This window comes from Condylura cristata, unplaced genomic scaffold, assembly GCF_000260355.1.
Source record: "Condylura cristata isolate star-nosed mole 26May11 unplaced genomic scaffold, ConCri1.0 scaffold00020, whole genome shotgun sequence".
NCBI classification, from domain to species: domain Eukaryota; kingdom Metazoa; phylum Chordata; class Mammalia; order Eulipotyphla; family Talpidae; genus Condylura; species Condylura cristata.
In genome coordinates, this window is record NW_004567121.1 from 2,022,643 (window position 1) to 2,042,733 (window position 20,091).

The window sequence follows — 20,091 nt, forward strand, 5'->3', positions numbered from 1 at the left end:
CCTGCTTAGCAAATCCCCACAGCACACCCACAGCTTCAGTGTAACTGCTTCCTGGGAAAGGCTGCTTCTTTGCTCAGGGATTAACTAAGAAAGTGCCATTTTCCCCACTCCCAAATGTCCTCTAACATGACTTGACTTCGAATCTTATTTCATTTTAGATCTGATTATCAACCTGGTATTTATCAAAACACAAAGCTAAACTCTGATTGAAATAATAGAGAATTATAATAACTATAAATATACAGCCACCTATTCCTCTCCATGTTGATTTGCGATTGGGCTCCTGAGAAAATAGTGGATAATATGGATCGGCAATTCTCAAACTTCATGGGCTCTGGATCCTTGGACACTCTTAAAAACTATCAATTCCAAAGAGCTTTTGTTTATGGGTTGTATCTATCAATTGATCACACTTGTAATTAAAACTGAGTCTTTTTTAAATAACAATAAACTAATTTCTGGGCCTTCCTGGTGGCACAACAGGTTAAGGTGCAGCACTGAAAGCTAGCCACAGAGCCTCAGTGCGCTGGACCCCCAACCCCAGAGCTGACCCACATGGCATGGCAGACTTCTCCTGTCTCATCTGCTGCTCCCCTCAGCAGTGTACTTCGTGGATCTGCCTGTTCTGTTCCCCACTCTCTCTGGTGAGTCCTCTCACCACCCCTGTACTTCTGGCCCGTACCTCAATTCTGTATGCATAAATAAATCTTTAAGATAAAAAAATAAATAAACCCACTCCATGTTAGGATGAATGACAAAATTCTTATAAAATACAGTATAATTTCTAGAGCCAAAAAGTCAATGAAAATTACAGCATTGTTTTACATTTTTGCAAATTGTTTTAGCAACGAGTTTAATAAAAGACAACTGGATTCTCAGACCTGCTTCTGCTCTCTATCTGTTACTAAATGCTGTTTTGGTACAAGGTTATGATGAACTCTGGTATCATTCACAAAGGCATGTTGGACATCTACTTTTCAGGTAGTACCTGAAGGGGTCTTGGGGAACCCCAAGGACCTTCAGGCCACGTCTTCAGAGCCACTGGTTTAGCACATGATGGTGCTAACACATACGCCTGTGTGGTTCATGGGCATGGGATAAGTGGGGCTCAGAATGGGAAAGAAGATGGTTGGAAGGAGAGATGGTAAAGAGGGAGCAAACCTTAAGGAGTGGGTGCTTTATTATCCAGGTTGTCTGTCCCCACTCCTCATGACCCTTAGCCAGGAGCAGCTGGCTCCTTCCTGCAGAGGGGAAATGTTGGGATGGGACATCTTCCTGAATTTTCCCTGCAGCATGATTGCAGGGCATGGCAAACGATGAAACGGAACAAGTGTGGGTGGACAGGCAGTCCACGGTACAGGGCAGAAGGGGAATGCAGCAGCACCTCACTAGGTGTATGACCTCAGGCCAGTTACTCCACTTTGGCTTACTCATCTGTGCATTGGGAATGTTATGAATATCGAATGAGATCATCTGTTGAGGTCTTGGCACCATGACTGGCACAAAATTGGTAAGTTTGAATTATTATTGGTTATAGTGACTTTGGTCAGATCATCAGCTTCCAGAATGGGGACAAATGTCTCTGAGAAAGCTGCCACATATAGGACAAGGCGCCCAAAGGTGGGCTGGGGCTCCAGTCCCAGCCCTGCCACAGGTGGATCTCCCCCCTGGGTTCTCTGTTTTCTCACCTGGAAATGCTGTAAGTCAGCAGCTCCCCACTCCCAGGATCAAGCCCTGGACTCCTCAGGGGGAGAAGAGAACTCTTAGCTGAGGGGTACAAATGTGATATCACCAGAAGCAGGTGCAGGAGAAGTCCATATGGGATGCACTAGTGGTGTTCACACTGTGTGTGTGTGTGTGTGTACACTCCATGGTCACACTCAGATATTGTGGGGTTTTTTTTTTTTTTCTTTTTAATAGTATGGGAACATCCCAAATTTGTTGCAGATGGCAGAAGGGAAAACACAGAATGGAAATATTTTAATGTCTTATTCTTGGCCTGTGGACTGTCCACAGAGACATGGAATCAGCACAGCTCACTCCTCCTTGTCCTTGAGAGCGTCATCATCACACATGGTGTACCTCGTTCTGCCTCGGAGCACATTGGATGGGCCATGAAAGTTCACAGAAACAAGAAATGGGGTCCAAGGAAGGACCTGGAGCCATCTCTGAACAGGCAGTGCAGTCGTGACTCAATATTTTTATTAAGAGTCAGGATGAATCATGTAACACTTCTTCTAGAATTACTGAGCATGGACAGCTTCTCCAGCTGTTTGCTGGGTGAAATTTGAGAGGCTTCAAGCCCAGATTTGCTGCTGTGTCTCATGATACCCTCCCTCTTCTCCCAGATGAGCCTGCTGCACAGAAGACCAATTTAATTTCCTTCAGGTTCATTGGCTTTCGTGAATTCACACAGAGAAACACCGCCTGGCTGAGATAACTAACAGAAAGGAACCAAAAAATCACCTATGGCCGATCTTGTGCCTCCTGGAAGGATTACACCTAATCACCCAGGCCAGAGTTGTCCAGGCTGCCTAAGACCATGAAGGGAATCACAAAAATAAGACGATAATTGGATCCAGGGCTCAACACCCTTCATCGGAAGCAGGATTACACAGGCTAATCCTCTAGACTCCGTGGGTCGTGCAATAATTAGTTACCCTCATTAAAGGATAAACCCTCACATCCGGGTCTTGAGTATTGACACTAAGCTAAGCCATAGACATGTTGGGCTGATTAAAAGAGCAGGAGACTGCCACCACATACCAGGATTTCACCTTCCAACCAGCCTGACACTGGATGCACTTAAAGGCCAGACTCTGACAGGGAAAGTGGCTGGAAGCAAAAGGGTTTGTAAGCTTTGGGAGGTCTTTTGTGTGTTTATTGGTTGTATCCACAGCTCTGAATGCACATTCCCTTGAGAGGCAATTTACTAGTTTGAAAAATCTACTTTGTCGGAGTGCTTGGTCTGAAATGATTTTTCAGGTTGGCAAACACACTCTACCCTCTTCTTTGGGAGGTTTCCTTACACAGCCTCTTCATCTCAGGGTGACAATGCCTGTGCTTGTCACTTTGGAGGTGGCTAATGTACTGAAGCTCTGCAGATGCTGCTCTGCCTGAAATTTCTTCCTGACAGTAAGATGCTGACTTGCTCTTGTTTCCAAGGGGTGGGGAGTGACCTATTCCCAAACACAGACCACAGATTCCCCACTCCAGCTACGATCCACAATCCACAGAGAAACCGGCTTCCTGTGGCCCCACCGAATGGGAAAGGTAACAACTGTCCCTATCTACAGACCAGGCTGGGAAGGGTGCTGGGCTTCAGCAGATAAGTTCAGTGCCCCAGCCATCCACTAAGCTGAAGTTCTCCCAATTCAAGCTCCCCACCCAGAGGTCTCGCCAGGAGATGTTTTTTCCCTGTGTCAGGAGATGTTTTTTCCCTGTGTCAGGTTTAAGGAAGTAGGGAAGCTGAATGAGATGGAAATAGATTTAAACTTGGCCAAATATACAGCTTCTAATGTTTGCATTCTAAAGGAAATTCTTGCATTACAAAGGAATTCTCTAATCACATCATCTTTCTCACTTCTTTCTTTCTAATGAAACTAAATTGACTAAAACATTTCAGCTGAATTTAGAATGGTGATATTTTTCATGACAAACAAAATTCAATTTTTGGACTGGTCTAGAATGCTTTAAAACTCTTTGAGGTGAGTTTTTTTTTTACATTTCTCAGATATTTGAACTTTATGCCTAAAATTATATTGGTTTTTGTGAACCCTTATTTCCTTACTTCTGCTGGTCCCTTATTCCTTAGTCTATGCGCTTGGGGAAAGTGAATGTGTGGATCAAGGGGTGGGGAAGGAGAGGGCACTCTCCACTAGACCAAGGACACACACTGTCAGTTTCCCTCAAAAGGGAATGAATATGCTTCCATAATTCACAAGCGCAAACAAGACAAAACAAAAATCTGTGTGTGTAACAATGAAACTTACCTGTTCCTGAACTGCGCGCTTTAGCAGAGGCAGGCCCATGGTGAACTTCACTCTCTGGAATGTCAAAGCTCTCATCTCATCCAGATTTAAGTCATACCTGTGAAGAACAGATACAGACTGGGGTTAAGACATTGCATTTCCAGTGACTCTGAGTTGAGCAACTGGATGCTTTTGTTACAGGGCAGGGAGAGGGATACCCCTAAACCCCCAAACCTGCCTGCTCTAGTTTCTGCCATCTGCTGCATCAAGACAAAACATATAAGATCTTTAATGGAAAGGAACTTTAATACAATGAGTGTGCAATACAAAAAAGGCAAAGAATATAGTTTCTAAATCAAATACCCGAAGTTACCCATCCCCTCATGGGTAAAAGTCTACCCAAAAGGATTGGCCCAGAGCAAAGTTTGAAAGCCAGCCACAAGACTAAAGCACCTTCCAGCAAGGACCCAAGGAAAAGGGTCAGAAATGGCCAGACAAGCCTGGGAGGAAAAGAGCAAAATCAAAAGCAATGTAAACACTGCCATAGTCACCTCCCCACGGGTCTCTCACCCAAATCTCTTTCAACCAGTCCAGAACCAAGAAATAAGATAAAGCTTCTTCACAAGTCTCTCTGTTCCATGTACCTCCCTGAGGTCACCTTCTGGCTCTCCATCCTGCTTCCTTCCTCTTCAGTCTCCTCTCCAATTCTTCTTCTTCCTGCTCAGTTCCACCCTCCCTTGAGTGGGGCAGGGAACCTGGAACCTCCCCTTTTCCTGGGGACCACCCTGCTTCCCTTTCACCCAGGAATCTGATGGAATATACCTCTTTTTTTTTAAGATTTATTTATTTGCACATACAGAACTGGGGTACAGGTCAGAGGCTCAGGGGCGGCGAGAGGCTTCACCAGAGACAGAATGGGGAGCAGAACAGGCAGATCGACGAAGTACACTGCTGAGGGGAGCAGCGGGCAGGTCAGGAGAGGTCTGCCACGCCATGTGGTCACCTCCGGGGCAGGCAGGAATCGAACTCATGTGGAAGTGGCTTTTGCTTCTTTGTGCTGTGCTTAACCCGTTGCGCCACCAGGGAGGGCCGGAACATATATCTTTGCTGTGTTTCTTTGTAGCTCTTATGTGATACGGTGTGTCAAAGTAGCCCCACTGTGTGTAACACAAATACAATCCAGTGGCCTCAGATGGAAGGAAGCAAGCAAGCATTTAATAAATTCCATCTTAAAACAAACCTTCACCGTCTCTTCAGGAGGTTTTAAAGATACTTTCAAGTGTCTAAGAACAGTGCCCCAAGAACAGTATCTGGGGAGATGGAGAGAGACCTCTGTGACACAAGGGGTAGTCTGTGGGGACCACGAGGAATGTCATTTATAGTTTCTTTCCAAGGAAACTGATACAGTCACCAGCCTTCCCTGGCAACCTCCAGCTGCCACATCCTACAATTAACTGTGGCGGTCACCCCAGGCTACTTTGCTGTGGGCTGCTCCTAGCCAGTGGTTAAACATGGCAAGATTCTTGGCCATGTGACCTTTGAGATACTGACAGACTTGAGAGAAGCAAAGACTTGAAAAAAGTGTTTGGGCATCTCTCTGTCCCTCTTGCTCCTCTTCCATCTTCAGGAGAATATGCTTAACAAATAAATCTGAGAACATACCCAGGCTAGCCCACTGGGGGCAAGTGAGTGTAAAGCAAGAAACGTGAGGAGAGCTTAGTGCCTCAACCGAGGTCATCCCAGACCAGCAACTCCCAAACATGTGAAAGAGCCCAGATCAGAGCCCCATCACTCACTGACTCATGATCAGTAATAAACAGTTACTGATCTGAAGCACTGGGTTTTACATTAGAGCTAGTGGTATTATATAACTGTATACTGGGAAGCCCCCAGGACAATAAACTGAAATAACTACAAACAATAAGTGTCAATAGTATATACAACTAATAGAAGAAATCAATAACTTTCTTCTGTTTTAATTTATTATTATTATTCCGCAAGAAAACTGGTTGGGCCCTCCCTGGTGACACAATAGGTTAAAGCACAGCAGTGAGAAGCTAGCTGCAGCCCCTTGGGGCCAGTTCCATCCCCTGATCCCAGGTGGGGGAACTGACCCACATGGCGCAGCAGACCTCTCCTGTCTCACCTGCTACTCCCCTCAGCAGTGTTCTTCATCAATCTGCGTGCTCCCCACTCTGTCTCTGGTGAATCCTCTCACCCCCTGCACTTCTGGCCTGTACCGCAGTTCTTGCATGCATAAATAAGTAAATCTTTTTAAAAGGAAAACTGGGTTACTACAAAGTAGCTCTCAATCATTAACATCTAAGTCTCTTGCATGAAAGAAATTTCTCTGCACAGACAAGTCCAACATTTTAATTACAGTTCCCCCCGGCCCCTGCCTTCCCACCTTCACTCCTAAAATGTATTACTAGGAATGAGAATGTTAAAGGGAGACATCAAAGACTGTTCAGGAATGAACAACAATATAGGAAAACTTAAAAGTTTAGCAAGTAAACAAATAAATAAAATTCATCAATAAAAGAATGATTTAATAAAATACAATGTGGTCACACAATGAAATATTATATAAAAAGAAGAATCTCTTTATATGAAAAGTATGGAGATACTATCAAGATATCTTAAATTTTAAAAGACAAGGTGAAACAAGTGAATATATTACCTCTGCTGCTGCATTATATGATCTTTTCAAAGGGTGGGAAATACTACATTTACTTGTGTGTGTGTGGTGTTAATATTTATATATATTAATATTAATAATATACATTTTATGTACTTAGTGTGATATATTTTATTAATATACATTAAATATATAAATTTTATATAATTACATGTAATTGGTATATGTTTACATTAATATAAATAATATAGAATATATAATTATATAAAATAGTAATATGTATATTAATAGATGTGTTAATATCTATTAGTAATATATATATATTGCTTTGTCTCATCTCTTAAAGGATATACCAGAAATAAAATAATAGTGTTGGCCCTCCCTGGTGGTGCAGTGGGTTAAAGCACAGACTGAGAAGCTAAACCACTTCCGCATGAGTTCGATTCCCGCCTGCCCCGGAGGAGACCACATGGTGTGGCAGACCTCTCCTGACCCGCCCGCTGCTCCCCTCAGCAGTGTACTTCGTCGATCTGCCTGTTCTGCTCCCCACTCTGTCTCTGGTGAAGCTTCTCACCGCCCTGCACCTCTGGCCTGTACCCCAGTTCTGTATGCATAAATAAATAAATCTTTAAAAAAAAAAATAATAATAATAGTGTTTACAATTTGTGTATGTGTGGCAGAGACGGAGGAAATTGGGAAGATGAATGAATAACAGTGTTGGGTTTTCTGACTTTTTTTTTAATGTGGTACTTTTTTCTACATTGTCGTCATTTTATATTAACAATGATTTCTCCCCTCAAATATGGTCACTGTAGTTCTCCCACCACCAAAGCACCCACAGTCCATCACCATATTCTCTTGTGCTCTTCCCCACTTCCTAACTTTTGAATCATGTTAAAAATGGTGCCTTTACCCCAACCCCTGTTTTAAGATCATTTACCCCAAAAAATGTTTTAAGATCATTTAAAATTGTACAAGTAACATAGACACTAGATGGCGCTTGTCCTTCACTTTTTAAAGTTTTACTATTTGTTCTTCATTTTGAACTGTCATCAAAGAACTCATTTAACAAAGTAAGACCATATGAAAAGGTACCAGAAACTGCCTGAAAGCTTTAAAATATTAACATAATACGAACATGCAAATTCCTAACACTTTTCAAACAAAAAAGCAACAATTTCTTTAATGGAAAATTCAGGGTTATAGAAATGCCCTCAAGTTCTCCAAACTCCTTTACAACCTGTAATTTCTGTCTTTTTTTTTTAAGATTTATTTATTTATTCGTACAGAACTAGAGTGCAGGCCAGAGGTGCAAGGGCGATAAGAGGCTTCACCAGAGACAGAGCTGGGAGCAGAACAGGCAGATCAACGAAGCACACTGCTGAGGGGAGCAGCGGGAGGGACAGGAGAGGCCTGCCCGCCATGTGGGTCACCTCCACGGCAGCAGGGATGGAAACCATGCTGAAGCAGCTTTAGCTTCTTTAACCCGCTGCACCACCAGGGAGGGCCCATTTTCTGTCTTTAAATATCAACCTCTACATGTAACAATCTTAGTAGGCCACCTTGAATACCATTTGCTTAAAAATTGACTATAAATCATACACAATGTTTTTCAGTATTTTAACAGATAAAATGTTTCTGTCTTCTAGAGTCTGTAAGATAAAGATTTATGGCAAGTATAACTCTCTCCATGCCTCTGTGCTGAAATCAGATGGAATAAGAGGTCTGGTGGGCCCTGGGTTCATGACATTAGTGTCAAGATTAGCAGCTGGGTGGGATATGCAGGGAGACACTTTGGGGACAGGTGGTGATGGGATACAAGGAAGACCTAGCTGTACCCCACCAGCCTCCCCATCACCTGGCTCACCTATTGGTGTTCTCTATAGAATTTAACTTGATCAGAAAAATGGTCCTATCACTAGGAACAAGATTGAAAACCTCCGAGCTAGCATCTGTCACATGCAGGTGCTGAAACAAAAAATACTGGTTTCACCTTTGTGCGGACGTGTAAGTTGTGGGAGCACAGCACAAATAAGACATCTTGCCAAGAACTCTTACCCTTGGAATTAGGACCAGAGAAAAAATAGGGAAGTAGGGCTCTCCCTGGTGGCACGATGGGTTAAAGCACCAGATTATGAAGCTCTCCAAAGCCACTGCAGCACGAGTTCCATCCCCCACCAGGGAGCTGATCCACATGGCTTGCAGACCTCTCCTGACCCACCCGCTGCTCCCCTCAGCAGTGTACTTTGTCAATCTGCCTGTTCTGCTCCCCACTCTGTCTCTGGTGAATCCTCTCACCACACCTCTGGCCTGTACCCCAGTTCTGTAAGCATAAATAAATAAATCTTAAAACAAAAAAATAGGAAGTAAAAACAAAATCAAATCAGAGTCACCTATTAGAGTGGCTAAGATAAAACATCAAGAGAATGCAGAGCAACTGAATCTCTCATTCTCTGGTGACAGAAATTTAAAAATGGCACAACCACTCTGGAAAAATCTGACAATGTCTTACTAAGTTAAATTCACTCATCATAAAACTCATCAATCCCACTCCTAAGTACCTATCCAAGAGATTTAAAACCCTTTATTTACATAAATACTTAGACATGAATGTTTATAGCAACTTTATTTGCAATCACAAAAAAGTAGAAATAATCCAAAAATCCCTCAACTGGGGAATAAACTGGTATATCCATGCAATGGGGTATTTTTCAACAATAAAAAAAGAATTACTGATCTACACAAGTTGGATGGAACTCAAAGGCAGTGCATCAAGTGAGGGGGGAAAAAAAGCTAGTATAAAAAAGTTATACACTATATGAAAAACGGGGGGGGGGAGGGAGGGAAATGCACAGGACTATGGTGGTGGCACAGGGGTGATTTGGTGATGGGAAACCCGCGAGGATTACAATCGAGATGGAAAAAAAAATGTGCAAAATGATGTAAAAATAAACTTTGTAATAAATAAAAAATAGTTATACACTATATGATTCAAATTTTATAATTTCCTCAAAATTACAGTAACTTAGATGAGTTCTTCTGCCAGAGTTTAGGTTTCTGGAGAGAGTGTGACTCCAATGCAGACACTCAGGAAGTTGCTTTGTGGTGATGGAATAGTTCTCTATTCTGACTATAGTGTGTTAGACAAAACCAAACAAGAGATAAAATTTTGAAGAACTCTATAGAGAGAAATGCTGTCCAAAAGGTAAGAACAGACTCTTCACAAAAGAAAATATACAAGTGAAAAGCTGTGTGGCGGTTCCTCAAACAGTACTAAAACTGGAGCTTCCACATTATCCAGCAATTCCATCCTCAGGAATCTGCCCAAAGAGCACAAAAACATTAATTCAAAAGCTCACCTGCACTCCTATGTTTACTGCAGCACAATTTATAATAGGTAAGTTATCAAAGCAACACAAATGGCCAAAAGTAGGTGACTAGATCAAGAAAATGTGGTATTTTACACAGTGGAACATTACTCAGCAATCAAAAGGGACAAGCTCATGTCGTTTACAGCAACATGGATGGAGCTGGAAGGGGTTATGCTCAGTGAAATAAGCCAAAAAGAAAAAAAAGTATCGAATGGTCTCACTTATAGGAGGAATGTAGAGGAACCAAATAAGCAATGGAGGAGGGAGTAATTATAATAAAATCAAAGTCATCAGGCAACTATAGATCAGAAACATTCTATAGGGGAGGAGGGAGAAGGGGGATCAGAACAGGAGCGGGAAGAGCATAGGGACTATGTGATGGTGCACTGTGAATTGGTGTGGGAATTTCTTGGGGAAATCATACATTGTATAAAAATGAAGGATGGTGTAATAAGTATATTTTTAAAGGAAAATTAAAAGAAAGAAAATTCTCAACGTTATCAGTTGTCACATAAATGAAAACTAAAATCACCATGAGATACAGACATGAATGACTAAAAAAAAAAAATTAACAAAAAATGTTAGGAAGAACATGGAGAAACTAAAATGCTCATACTTTTTTATAAAAACATAAAACTGTACAATCACTTTGGAAAAAGTTCTATCCACTGCTCATAAAATAAAACTATACCTACTACACGACCTACCAATTAAACTACTAGGTATTTACCAAAAGAAAAGTCCACAGAAATTCTTGTAGAAGAAAATTCATACCAGTGTGTTCATAAAAGCCCCAAACTGGAAACAGCAAAGGTGTGCATCACCACGAAAATAAACAAACTGCAGTCTAGTCAAGAATGAACTGTTACTTAGAATTAAAAGGAATGTACTCCTTGCACACATACGTTGCACACATAATGGCATGTTTTAACATGCAAAACCTCAAACTGGGCTCTCTTGGGCCTCTTCTTCTGGGGGAAGCCACCTTCTGTGATTTGAGGGCAGCAAGCAGCCTTGCAGGTAGATCCAAGTGGGGAGAACTCAGCACTCCCACCAGAGTCCAACTTTTCTGTAACTAAAAATTATTCCTTCCCCCAACAAAAAGTCCACTTTAAAAAGAGACAACAAACAAGCAACCAAACATAAAAAAAAAAGAAAAAAAAAAAGACCTTTGCATATTGTAAAAATAAAACTTAAAAGAACAACAAACTCAAAGCCTTTTTTTTTAAGTGGTTGTGTGGTTTTCTCAAAATCTAAATCAAAGATCAGTCTGGGTCTAATGGAAAATACTCTTCAGACAGCAAATATGAATGACCTCATGTCAAGGTGCAACCTTGGCATGTGACCTTTGCCAGCAGCAGACACTATGGGATGAAGCACGAACAAGAATTTAAAAAGCAGTCCTGACTTCTCAGCATAGTACAGTTTCAGTACCTGAACAAAGCTTTGCTCTGCTTTCTTTGGTCATTTTGCCTCAGAAGACAACTCCAGCTCAGCCCTGGATAAACTCCTTCTGATAATCTCTTCTCAGAAATATCAAGAATCAAAAATACCTCATCTCCATTAAAAAATGAAGGAACATCCGCTGCCAAGTATTCACACAAATAAAAGCTGGCAGTGAAGAAATCCCCAGAGCAGAGAGCAAAGAAACCATCTGCTTTCTAGTAAACCCCACAGCCACCATCACAGCTTGACCTCCAACCCCCAAAACCTGCGCCTACCCCCTGTACCCCACACACAGCCTTGGATGAATGGACCATAAATGGAAACAGAAACTGTTGAATCATCTTGCGGTAACTGTCAAAGACTATAGTCTCTGAACCAACAAGGGTGACCGAGAAAATGCTGGGGGGCGGGGGGGGGGGGTTTCTAGGTACTGTGGTTTAATTTTTGTTGTGAAGTTCACTCAACCACGAAAAAGTAAGTTTGCTTATTGACAAAGTCAACAATGGTAGCAGGAAGAAAGACAGAATGGAGCTAAAAAGGAAAGGGGAAGAAGAAAAGATCTCGTCCACCAGAGACAAAATCCTGAATGGAGTCCCTGACAAGAGGTAGTCCCCATTCACCCCCCTGAATCCTGGGCTTCCTCCCCACCAGTGACTTTGAGTTGGTTCCACCTCAAAGAGCTCAATCTCGAGCAAGGAAGCTCACTGTCCCAGGAGGGGCCCTGGATAGGAGAAATCGTACCTCAAGTGGCCAAAGCTGTTGCCACTTCAGCCAATGGTACGGTGGTCTCTTGGAGCAGAAAGCCTTCGGTTCAGCCAATACCTTGACTTCCTTCTGCCAGATGGTGTTTCAGGGGTGACAAAAAGGCAGAGGAGGCAGAATGCAAAGGCTGGGTAGGTTGAGAAGTGTGGTGTCTGTGGGAGGAGAGAGGAAGTCCCCAGGAGGGAGGGGATGCCTGGGGGAGGCAAAGAGCTAAGGAAGAAAGGTTTGGAAGGGTATGGGGAGGAAGAAAGGAAGAAATGTGAGCAACAGAGCATGAAAGGAATAAACACAGTCCTCCAAGACAAAAACACAAACTTTCAACAAACTCAGAAAATGCTTCTTCGCAGCTGAAGGTATGTGTGGCAGGTGCAGCTGCAAGCTCTTGCTTCCCCCACTTCCCCCCCAACACCCCAGGATTCTGAGGTTGCTGTAGTCAGCCTTGCTGGGGGCCTAACCTGCAAGACCATGCTTGACTTATAATGAGACTTGATGCCTCAAGGATAATGAGTCAGATTTTCAGGTGTAGTTCTGTGCTGGAGTGGCACATGAGAGTTTAGCTCAGAAGAGAGAAATGGGCCTGCAGCACCAACTTTTAAGTGTACTGTGGCAGAAGGTATAACCAGGCCTCAAGTTTGCCTCAGGCTGTGTTCTACCCACAGAACTGGCTTGGGGGTTCCTTGTTCCTAGCTGTGGTAAAAATGTGACACCCCTGGCCACCCAGAGTATATCTTGGGGGAACATGACTACCCACAAGTCCTGCAGGGGTGTGGAGTGGAAATCTACCATCCTCAACAACAAAACCCATCAACAGCAGAGCAGGATACAGCCTTGGGGTCTAGCAGAACTTTTTATCCACATGGAAGCTGAGGGCCTCAAGAGACAGAACAAAGAAAGAACCGGGCTCTTCAGACATGAGTCTAGACACTGACACAACACCACTTCTGCCATTTTTCTGCTGGCCAAAGCAGTCAGAAAGTCACCCATATTAAAGAGGACGGGGCACAGACCACACCCCTCTGTTGGGTAGCATTACAGAAGTTGTGGTCCTCTCGAATTCTCCACAAAGGGGAACCAAGAAAGAAAGCAGCTGAGAAAACAATGGCCTGACTATGGAGGAGATGCAAAGGAAACTCCAAAGATAATGGTGAAGATACATGAGGAAAGCTACCCAGAGGTACCTTGAAGGGAGGGGAGGAGTGACCTGCCCAGTGGGACCAAGCAGAAAGGGTGTGACTGTTGGATCCAACAGTATGGAGGCCAGTGTATGATGAGCTTACAGAAATCTCAGTGAACAGATGACGGTCAATCCTTATCATAAAAAGAAAACAAAAAGCGGCCCTCCATGGTGGTGCAACGGGTTAAAGCACAGCACTGTGAAGCTCTCCACAGCCACTGCAGCACAAGTCCGATCCCGGCCAGGGAGCTGACCCACATGGAGCAGCAGACCTCTCCTGTCTCACCCGCTGCTCCCCTCAGCAGTGTGCTTTGTCAGTACTTATGTTCCTCACTGTGTCTCTGATGAATCCTCTCAACTGCCAACACCTATGGCCTGTACCCCAGTTCTGTGTACATAAATAAATAAATCTTTAAAAAATAAAAAGAAAACAAAACAAAAAGCTGTGCAAGAAAATACACCCAGGGAACATGGCTGGGAATAATATATAGTCATAATGTGAACACTGACTTTGAATTTAAGTTCCAATGCTGAGTCCTTGATTTTCTTTCACAAAAGAAGTTGATGGCGAGGGAAACACTTCATTTTCTATAACAGAAGTTATTACACAGTCAAGAAGTGACTAAGCATGTAATTTAGGAATATGGAGGTAAATATAAGAATCTGGTAAAAGAATTGGGAGTGGTCACCAGAGGAGACAGAAAGGAAGAGGTACAGTGGCCAGGGAAACAGCATTTTTCCTGACAAACCTCATAGTACTACTGGTATCAGGTATATTCATAAGTTGCATCAACTTATGAATTACATTTTGATTTAATTTAAAACACACAGTATGATTTTTATATAAAATCACCATAAATATAAAAATATTAAAAGAAATAAGAAAACCCTGAAAAATATGCTCAAATACTAAAAGTAGTTGGGGGGTACCTAGTGTTCATCAGTGAATGAATGGATAAAAAAAGTGAAATATTAAGTTTTAAAAAGAAAGGAGATTCTGATACATGCTACAACATGGATGAACTTTGAGGCTAGTATGCCAAGTCAAATAAGCCAGACACCAAAGGATGATATGATTCCACTTACATGAAGAAACTAGAACAGTCAAATCAGAGAGACAAAAAATAGTACAGTGGTGGCTCAGGGCTGGGGAGAGGTTCAAGAGGGAGTTACCGGTTTAATGGCTATTGTTTCAATTTGAGCAGATGAAAAACTTCTGGGAACAGATGACTGCACAACAGTGTATGCACTTAATGTCACTGGTGTGTACACTTTCCAATGGTAAATGTTTATATATGTTTTACCCCAATAAAAAAGTGATTGGGGGCCCTCCCTGGTGGCGCAGCAGGTTAAAGCACTGCACTGAAAAGTTAAAGCCACTTCCGCATGAGTTCAATTCCCGCCTGCCCCGGAGGTGACCACATGGCACTGCAGACCTCTCCTGACCCGCCCGCTGCTCCCCTCAGCAGTGTACTTCGTGGATCTGCCTGTTCTGCTCCCCACTCTGTCTCTGGTGAAGCCTCTCGCCACCCCTGAGCCTCTGGCCTGTACCCCAGTTCTGTATGTACAAATAAAATAAATCTTTAAAAAAAAAAAAGTGATTGGGAAGGAAGAGTTTAGGAAATGTTCAAGGTTTTCATTATCGACTCTTTACAATGAAACTGACTTGGTAACACTTGAGTGTATAAACAAGACTGAGGGGGGCAAAGCTAAACATGTGAAAAAGCTGGGAAGAGAAAATATATTACTGTGGGGAAGGAAAGAGAATGAAGAGAAACAACTAGGAGGGGAAGCCAGCCAGGACAGTGCAGGAACATCAGGGAGTGGGGAGCCTCGTGGAAGGGCAGTAGAAGGTTTTGGGAGACCAAAAACACCTAGTGGACATTAAGTTGCCTTGCTGAGGAATGTGTGTACCACACTTACACACATATACACCCACTCACCAGCCAGACCGCAGGGACCCCACGGGAGAGCTTCAGTTGCCAATAACTCAATTCAAACACATTTTTAACGCTTGTCTCCTTGCAGATGTTGCTTTTTATTATCCCCTACAAACTCCAATGAGGAACAATTCCCCCATAATCCTCCAGCTGTCACAACATGGCTATCCTTGCATCCCAGGACAGCTTTAACCCTCAGCACCCCAACAGCACCCCGAGAGCCTGGGACCATCTTTAACAGAGTGGGACAGTGAGGATTTAGCCCAGCAGGCCAGTCTTTGGGCAGAGAGGGTGAGTCATGCCTTAGGAGGGGGACCTGTATCAACAACACAGAGGCAAGCAGTTCTGGAGGATGTAATCATTACTGTGAGAAGGGAAATTGCACAAGTTCCTTTCTTATGGAGGAAAACTGTTTGCTGGTCTCTTATGTACGGAGAATGTCTGACCCTGTGCAAACACCCCACTACACACACAGCACTCAGAACTATTGTGCCACAAACCCATACCTACTTTAGATTCAAAGTTGTGGGGGAAGGGAGACTAGCCACAGGAGAGCTAACATTTCCTTGGTAAGTTTTACTTCTGGCTCACGGAAGATTTTACTTAGCAAGATGTTAAAACATCAAGCAATCAGGATCACTGTCTTCTAACATATGATAAGATAAAATCTGATAGCACAATGTGAACTTTCAAATAGATAAGAGAATCTTTAATCATGGGGGAAAACTACAAAATCTTGAAGTCAGTGGACAAGAACTGGAAAGGATGGAAAGGTATTTGGTAGTATAACAAATGTTTCTCTCTCTCTCTCTCTCTTTTAATCATGGCGCCAATATGGTAAGTATCTACTCAATAGTGTCTCATTTAAAAACCACAGCAACCCATCAGTAACAGAATTATCCCCATTCTGTGGATGAACAAAGATAGGCTCACCAAGGTAAAGTCACAGGCATTTGGCTGTTTGCTGGCTTTCCAACCCTAGTGTGACTTTCTTTCCATCCCTAAGCAAGCTGTGCGATACATAGGAAAGAACATCTATTTGGCCCAAATCTATTCCACATTTTAAGCTGCAGTTATCCAAGATGAAAAAGCCAAGAGACAGCAGAGTCTCAGAAGTGCACTGAAAATGCTGGGCTAGAGGGACAGCTGTGTGTACAAAGGCATGTGTCAGAACAAAAGCATGACCTCAAGTAGCAGGCCCTCTTCACACTCTCGAAAATTCTTGAGGCATCCACATAGAAACATGTATATGAATATTTATAACATATTTATTACAATTTCCAAAACTTGGAAGCAACCCAAATGTCCAGTGGGTGATGGATAAACTGGTTCATCTAGATAACAGATTATTATTCAGCTCTTAAAAGAATGAGCCATCAAACCACAAAAAGGCCTGGAGGGACCTTAAATGCACACTACTAAGTGAAAGAACTTTGAAAAGGCTATATAATGTAGGAATCCATCTATATGACATTCTGGAAAAGGTCAAACTAGGAAGACAATAAAAAGATCAAATAGTTGTTAGGGGGCATGGGAATGGGAAGGTGAAGAGGCCAGCCCAGTGGATTCTTAGGGTATCATACTGTTATGCTACCATGATAATGAACACATGGCATTATATATCTACCCCAACTCTTAGAATGCACAACACTGAGAGTGAATGGTCCATTGGTCCGTGTAAACTATAGACTTTGGGTGATTATGATGTGCCAACACAGGTTCATCCTTGACATTAAAAAAAAAGTGCATAATGGTGAGTGATAGTCACAACAGAAAAGGCTGTGCATGGGGGGGGGGAGGTGTGGAAAATCTTTATACTTCCTCTCAATCTTCTTATAAACCAAAAATGGCTTAAAAAAAAAAACTTTAAAAAAACTGTTGTGAAGGCCTTCCCTGTTGGCGCAGCGGGTTAAAGCACAGCACTGAGAAGCTAAAGCCACTTCCACATGAGTTCGATTCCCGCCTACCCGGAGGTGAGTAGGCGACCGACCACATGGTGACAGACCTCTCCTGACCCGCCCGCTGCTCCCCTCAGCAGTGTACTTCGTGGATCTGCCTGTTCTGCTCCCCACTCTGTCTCTGGTGAAGCCTCTCGCCGCCCCTGAGCCTCTGGCCTGTACCCCAATTCTGTATGCACAAATAAATAAATCTTTAAAAAATAAATAAATAAGGCCCTCCCTGGTGGCACAGCGGGTAAAAGCGCTGCACTAAAAGCCACTTTCGCATGAGTTCAATCCCCGCCTGCTCCGGAGGAGATCCACATGGCGTGGCAGACCTCTCCTGGCCAGCCCACTGCTCCCCTCAGCAGTGTACTGCGTGGATCTGCCTGCTCTGCTCCCCACTCTGTCTCTGGTGAATCCTCTCACCCTCTGCATCTCTGGCCTGTACCCCAGTTCTGTATAAATAAATAAATAAATCTTTAAAAATAAATAAATAAATAAAATTAAAAAATAAACTGTTGTGAACCCCAAGTACCTGTTATTTACCAAATCAGACATTTAAACAGCAAAATTATTTAAATTATAATTATTCATTTGCAAATAATAGTAATAAACTCAAATTTTTTAATGAAAACAATATTTCCAAAACAAAATATAGTAATAAAAGTAGCACTGTTCAGCATTTCTACAAATCCCTTTAACATCCGTCTTAATAGAAGACAGCTGGATTTCCCTTGCTGCTTTTGCCTTTAGCCTGTTGAAATATTACTTACCTTGTGGTCTCTGAAAGCCACTGCTGCGCAATCATCAGAAATGAGAATGATGAGCTCAATAAAATCTTAGTATTGTGGTAAAAGTAAATTTTAACTTTTGAATCTCCTGAAACCATCTTTGGTACCCCCAGAGGGTTCCTGGACCACACTTTGAGAACCAAAACACAACGATCTATGTGTAGGAGACAGAAAAAGAAGGGCCCAGGACTCTCAAAGATATACCCATCATCTCACGCAAGACAGCACACAGTAGTTACCTATCTTCTTTTCCAAGATCCCACTATTCAAGGGGTCTCCTTCCTTCCCTACTCTACAGTTGAGAGAGAAACTCAAATTAGCTAATCCTTCCTTGGAACGTGCCACATTTTTATTAGGGGTTTTCTTAAGCTAAAACTCCAGAGCACGGTGTTTCAGTACGCTTTCCAGACCACCCGAGAAGGGCTCCACGCTCTGCCGAGCACGGCAGAAGGCCCCTAGGGAAAGAAGCACGAGCACTGAGTTCTGATCCTGACAGGCTGACCACTGAGCCATTTTCTTCATCTGTAAACTTGAGACCCCTCTGCCGGCTTCTCAGCGCTGTCGAAGCGATGAAAACTAAGACACGATCAAACGAGGTAACGAGGTCGTGACCTGAGCCCACTTTAGGGCCCAAGCACCCGGCTGCTGTGCAGCTGCCCACCGCGCACACCTGTCCTCCGCAGGGACCCCTGGGGTTCTGTCCACCTACTGGACACGGATATGTCCTGTACAGGAGCAACTCTTCCCAGTCCCAGCAAAATGCCCTGAATTCCGGATATGTTCACCCAGGCTGGCACCGTTCCTGTTCCAGACCCCGTTGGACAGCCCCTTTCTTCCCCAGCACCGTCCACGCCCTCCCCGTCCCGCTTCTGTCCCCGCTGCCCATGGACGATGGGACATCGGGAGGTGCGGACTCAAGAAACCGGGGTTTAGAAGCAAAGCCTCAACTGTCCGCCAAGCACCACGCCTGCCGCTGGGGCCCCGCCCTTTCACCCCGACTCGGCAGGCGGCGGTACCCTCCCTGAGGGCCGATGGAGCCGGCAGCGGCCACACATTTGGGGCGAGAGTCCATCACCCCGGAGGTTAGTTGGGCCCTGCCTCTCGCGCGAACCCTCCTCGCCGTCAGCCGGAGCGCACCGGGCGGCGCCCGCGGGGACGCGCCGGGGACACGCCGGCGGACGGGGCACGCGGGGTGCGGCCGCAGCCGCCTCGAGCTACCTGTGCCGGAAGAGGGGGCAGCCGCCCAGGAGCCTGCGCAGCTCATTCTTGAGGCTCCAGAAGTCGCCGTCCAGGTAGCGGTGCAGGGGCGTGTCCCCGAGCCCCAGGGCGGGCGCGGACTCCATGGCGCGGCCGGGTGTCTCACTTTTCTGTGGGAACCGCGGATCCGCTTCCCTCAGGGCTTCCTCCGAGCCGCCTGCCAGTGCCGCCCGTGAGCGCACGCCCGGCGCTCTTTATCCCCACCCCGCGGGCCGTCTCCTCCCCGCTCGCCTCTGCCCCCTCCCTCGCCGGCGCGAGGCCCTCCCCCCACCCGCTCCCAGTGCACCCTGAAAGACCTGCCCGAGGAGTGGGGGCAGTAACTCATCTCTGGCCCTTCTGAGAAACCTCAAATCTGCTGCTGTGCCCTGGGACTTCGGTTTCTGTTGCCCTTGCCCTCTAGTCAATTGTCCCTCCGGTGTGTGGAAGGTAGTATCTGCACCATTGAGGAGAGCTGGTAAGGCGGACATGGAATCCTGGCCGCTCCTAATTGAGACATTTTACTCAGTGGACCTCGGGTGCCAATGTCTTTGCCAGGGCCCCAAGACCCCAAATGACCTGATACCAAGTTAGGTACAGCTCAACTCAAATCTCTTCTTCCCCAAACGGGACATTACCGTACATTCCCATAAGCCTTAGTATTTCTGTAATCTGGAGGTGGCCAACGCCCACCTGCACTGGCAGTCCAGGGTAGCTGGGAGATGCAAACAGAACAATGTTCCCTCACTCCAGTTCCTGGCTGACGCTGACAGAGCATTCACCCCTGTGTGGCCACAGAGGCTTTTGAAGCTCCCAACTTGAAAG

General features: G+C 44.4%; 1 protein-coding gene across 4 annotated transcripts in view; it reads right to left on the reverse strand.

The window, feature by feature from the left end:
* Positions 1-19,388, reverse strand: part of ACOXL (acyl-CoA oxidase-like) — a 269,242-nt gene extending 249,854 nt beyond the window's left edge. For all 4 annotated transcript variants that reach the window (XM_012727649.1, XM_012727648.1, XM_012727647.1 and 1 more), the window contains exons 1-2: positions 19,252-19,388; positions 3,993-4,089 (exon numbers count right to left, since the gene is read on the reverse strand). In XM_012727649.1, the coding sequence (XP_012583103.1) occupies positions 3,993-4,089; positions 19,252-19,376 (222 nt within the window). In that variant the 5' untranslated portion in view covers positions 19,377-19,388. The remainder of the gene's footprint in view (positions 1-3,992; positions 4,090-19,251) is intronic.
* Between the last annotated feature and the right edge of the window lie 703 nt (positions 19,389-20,091).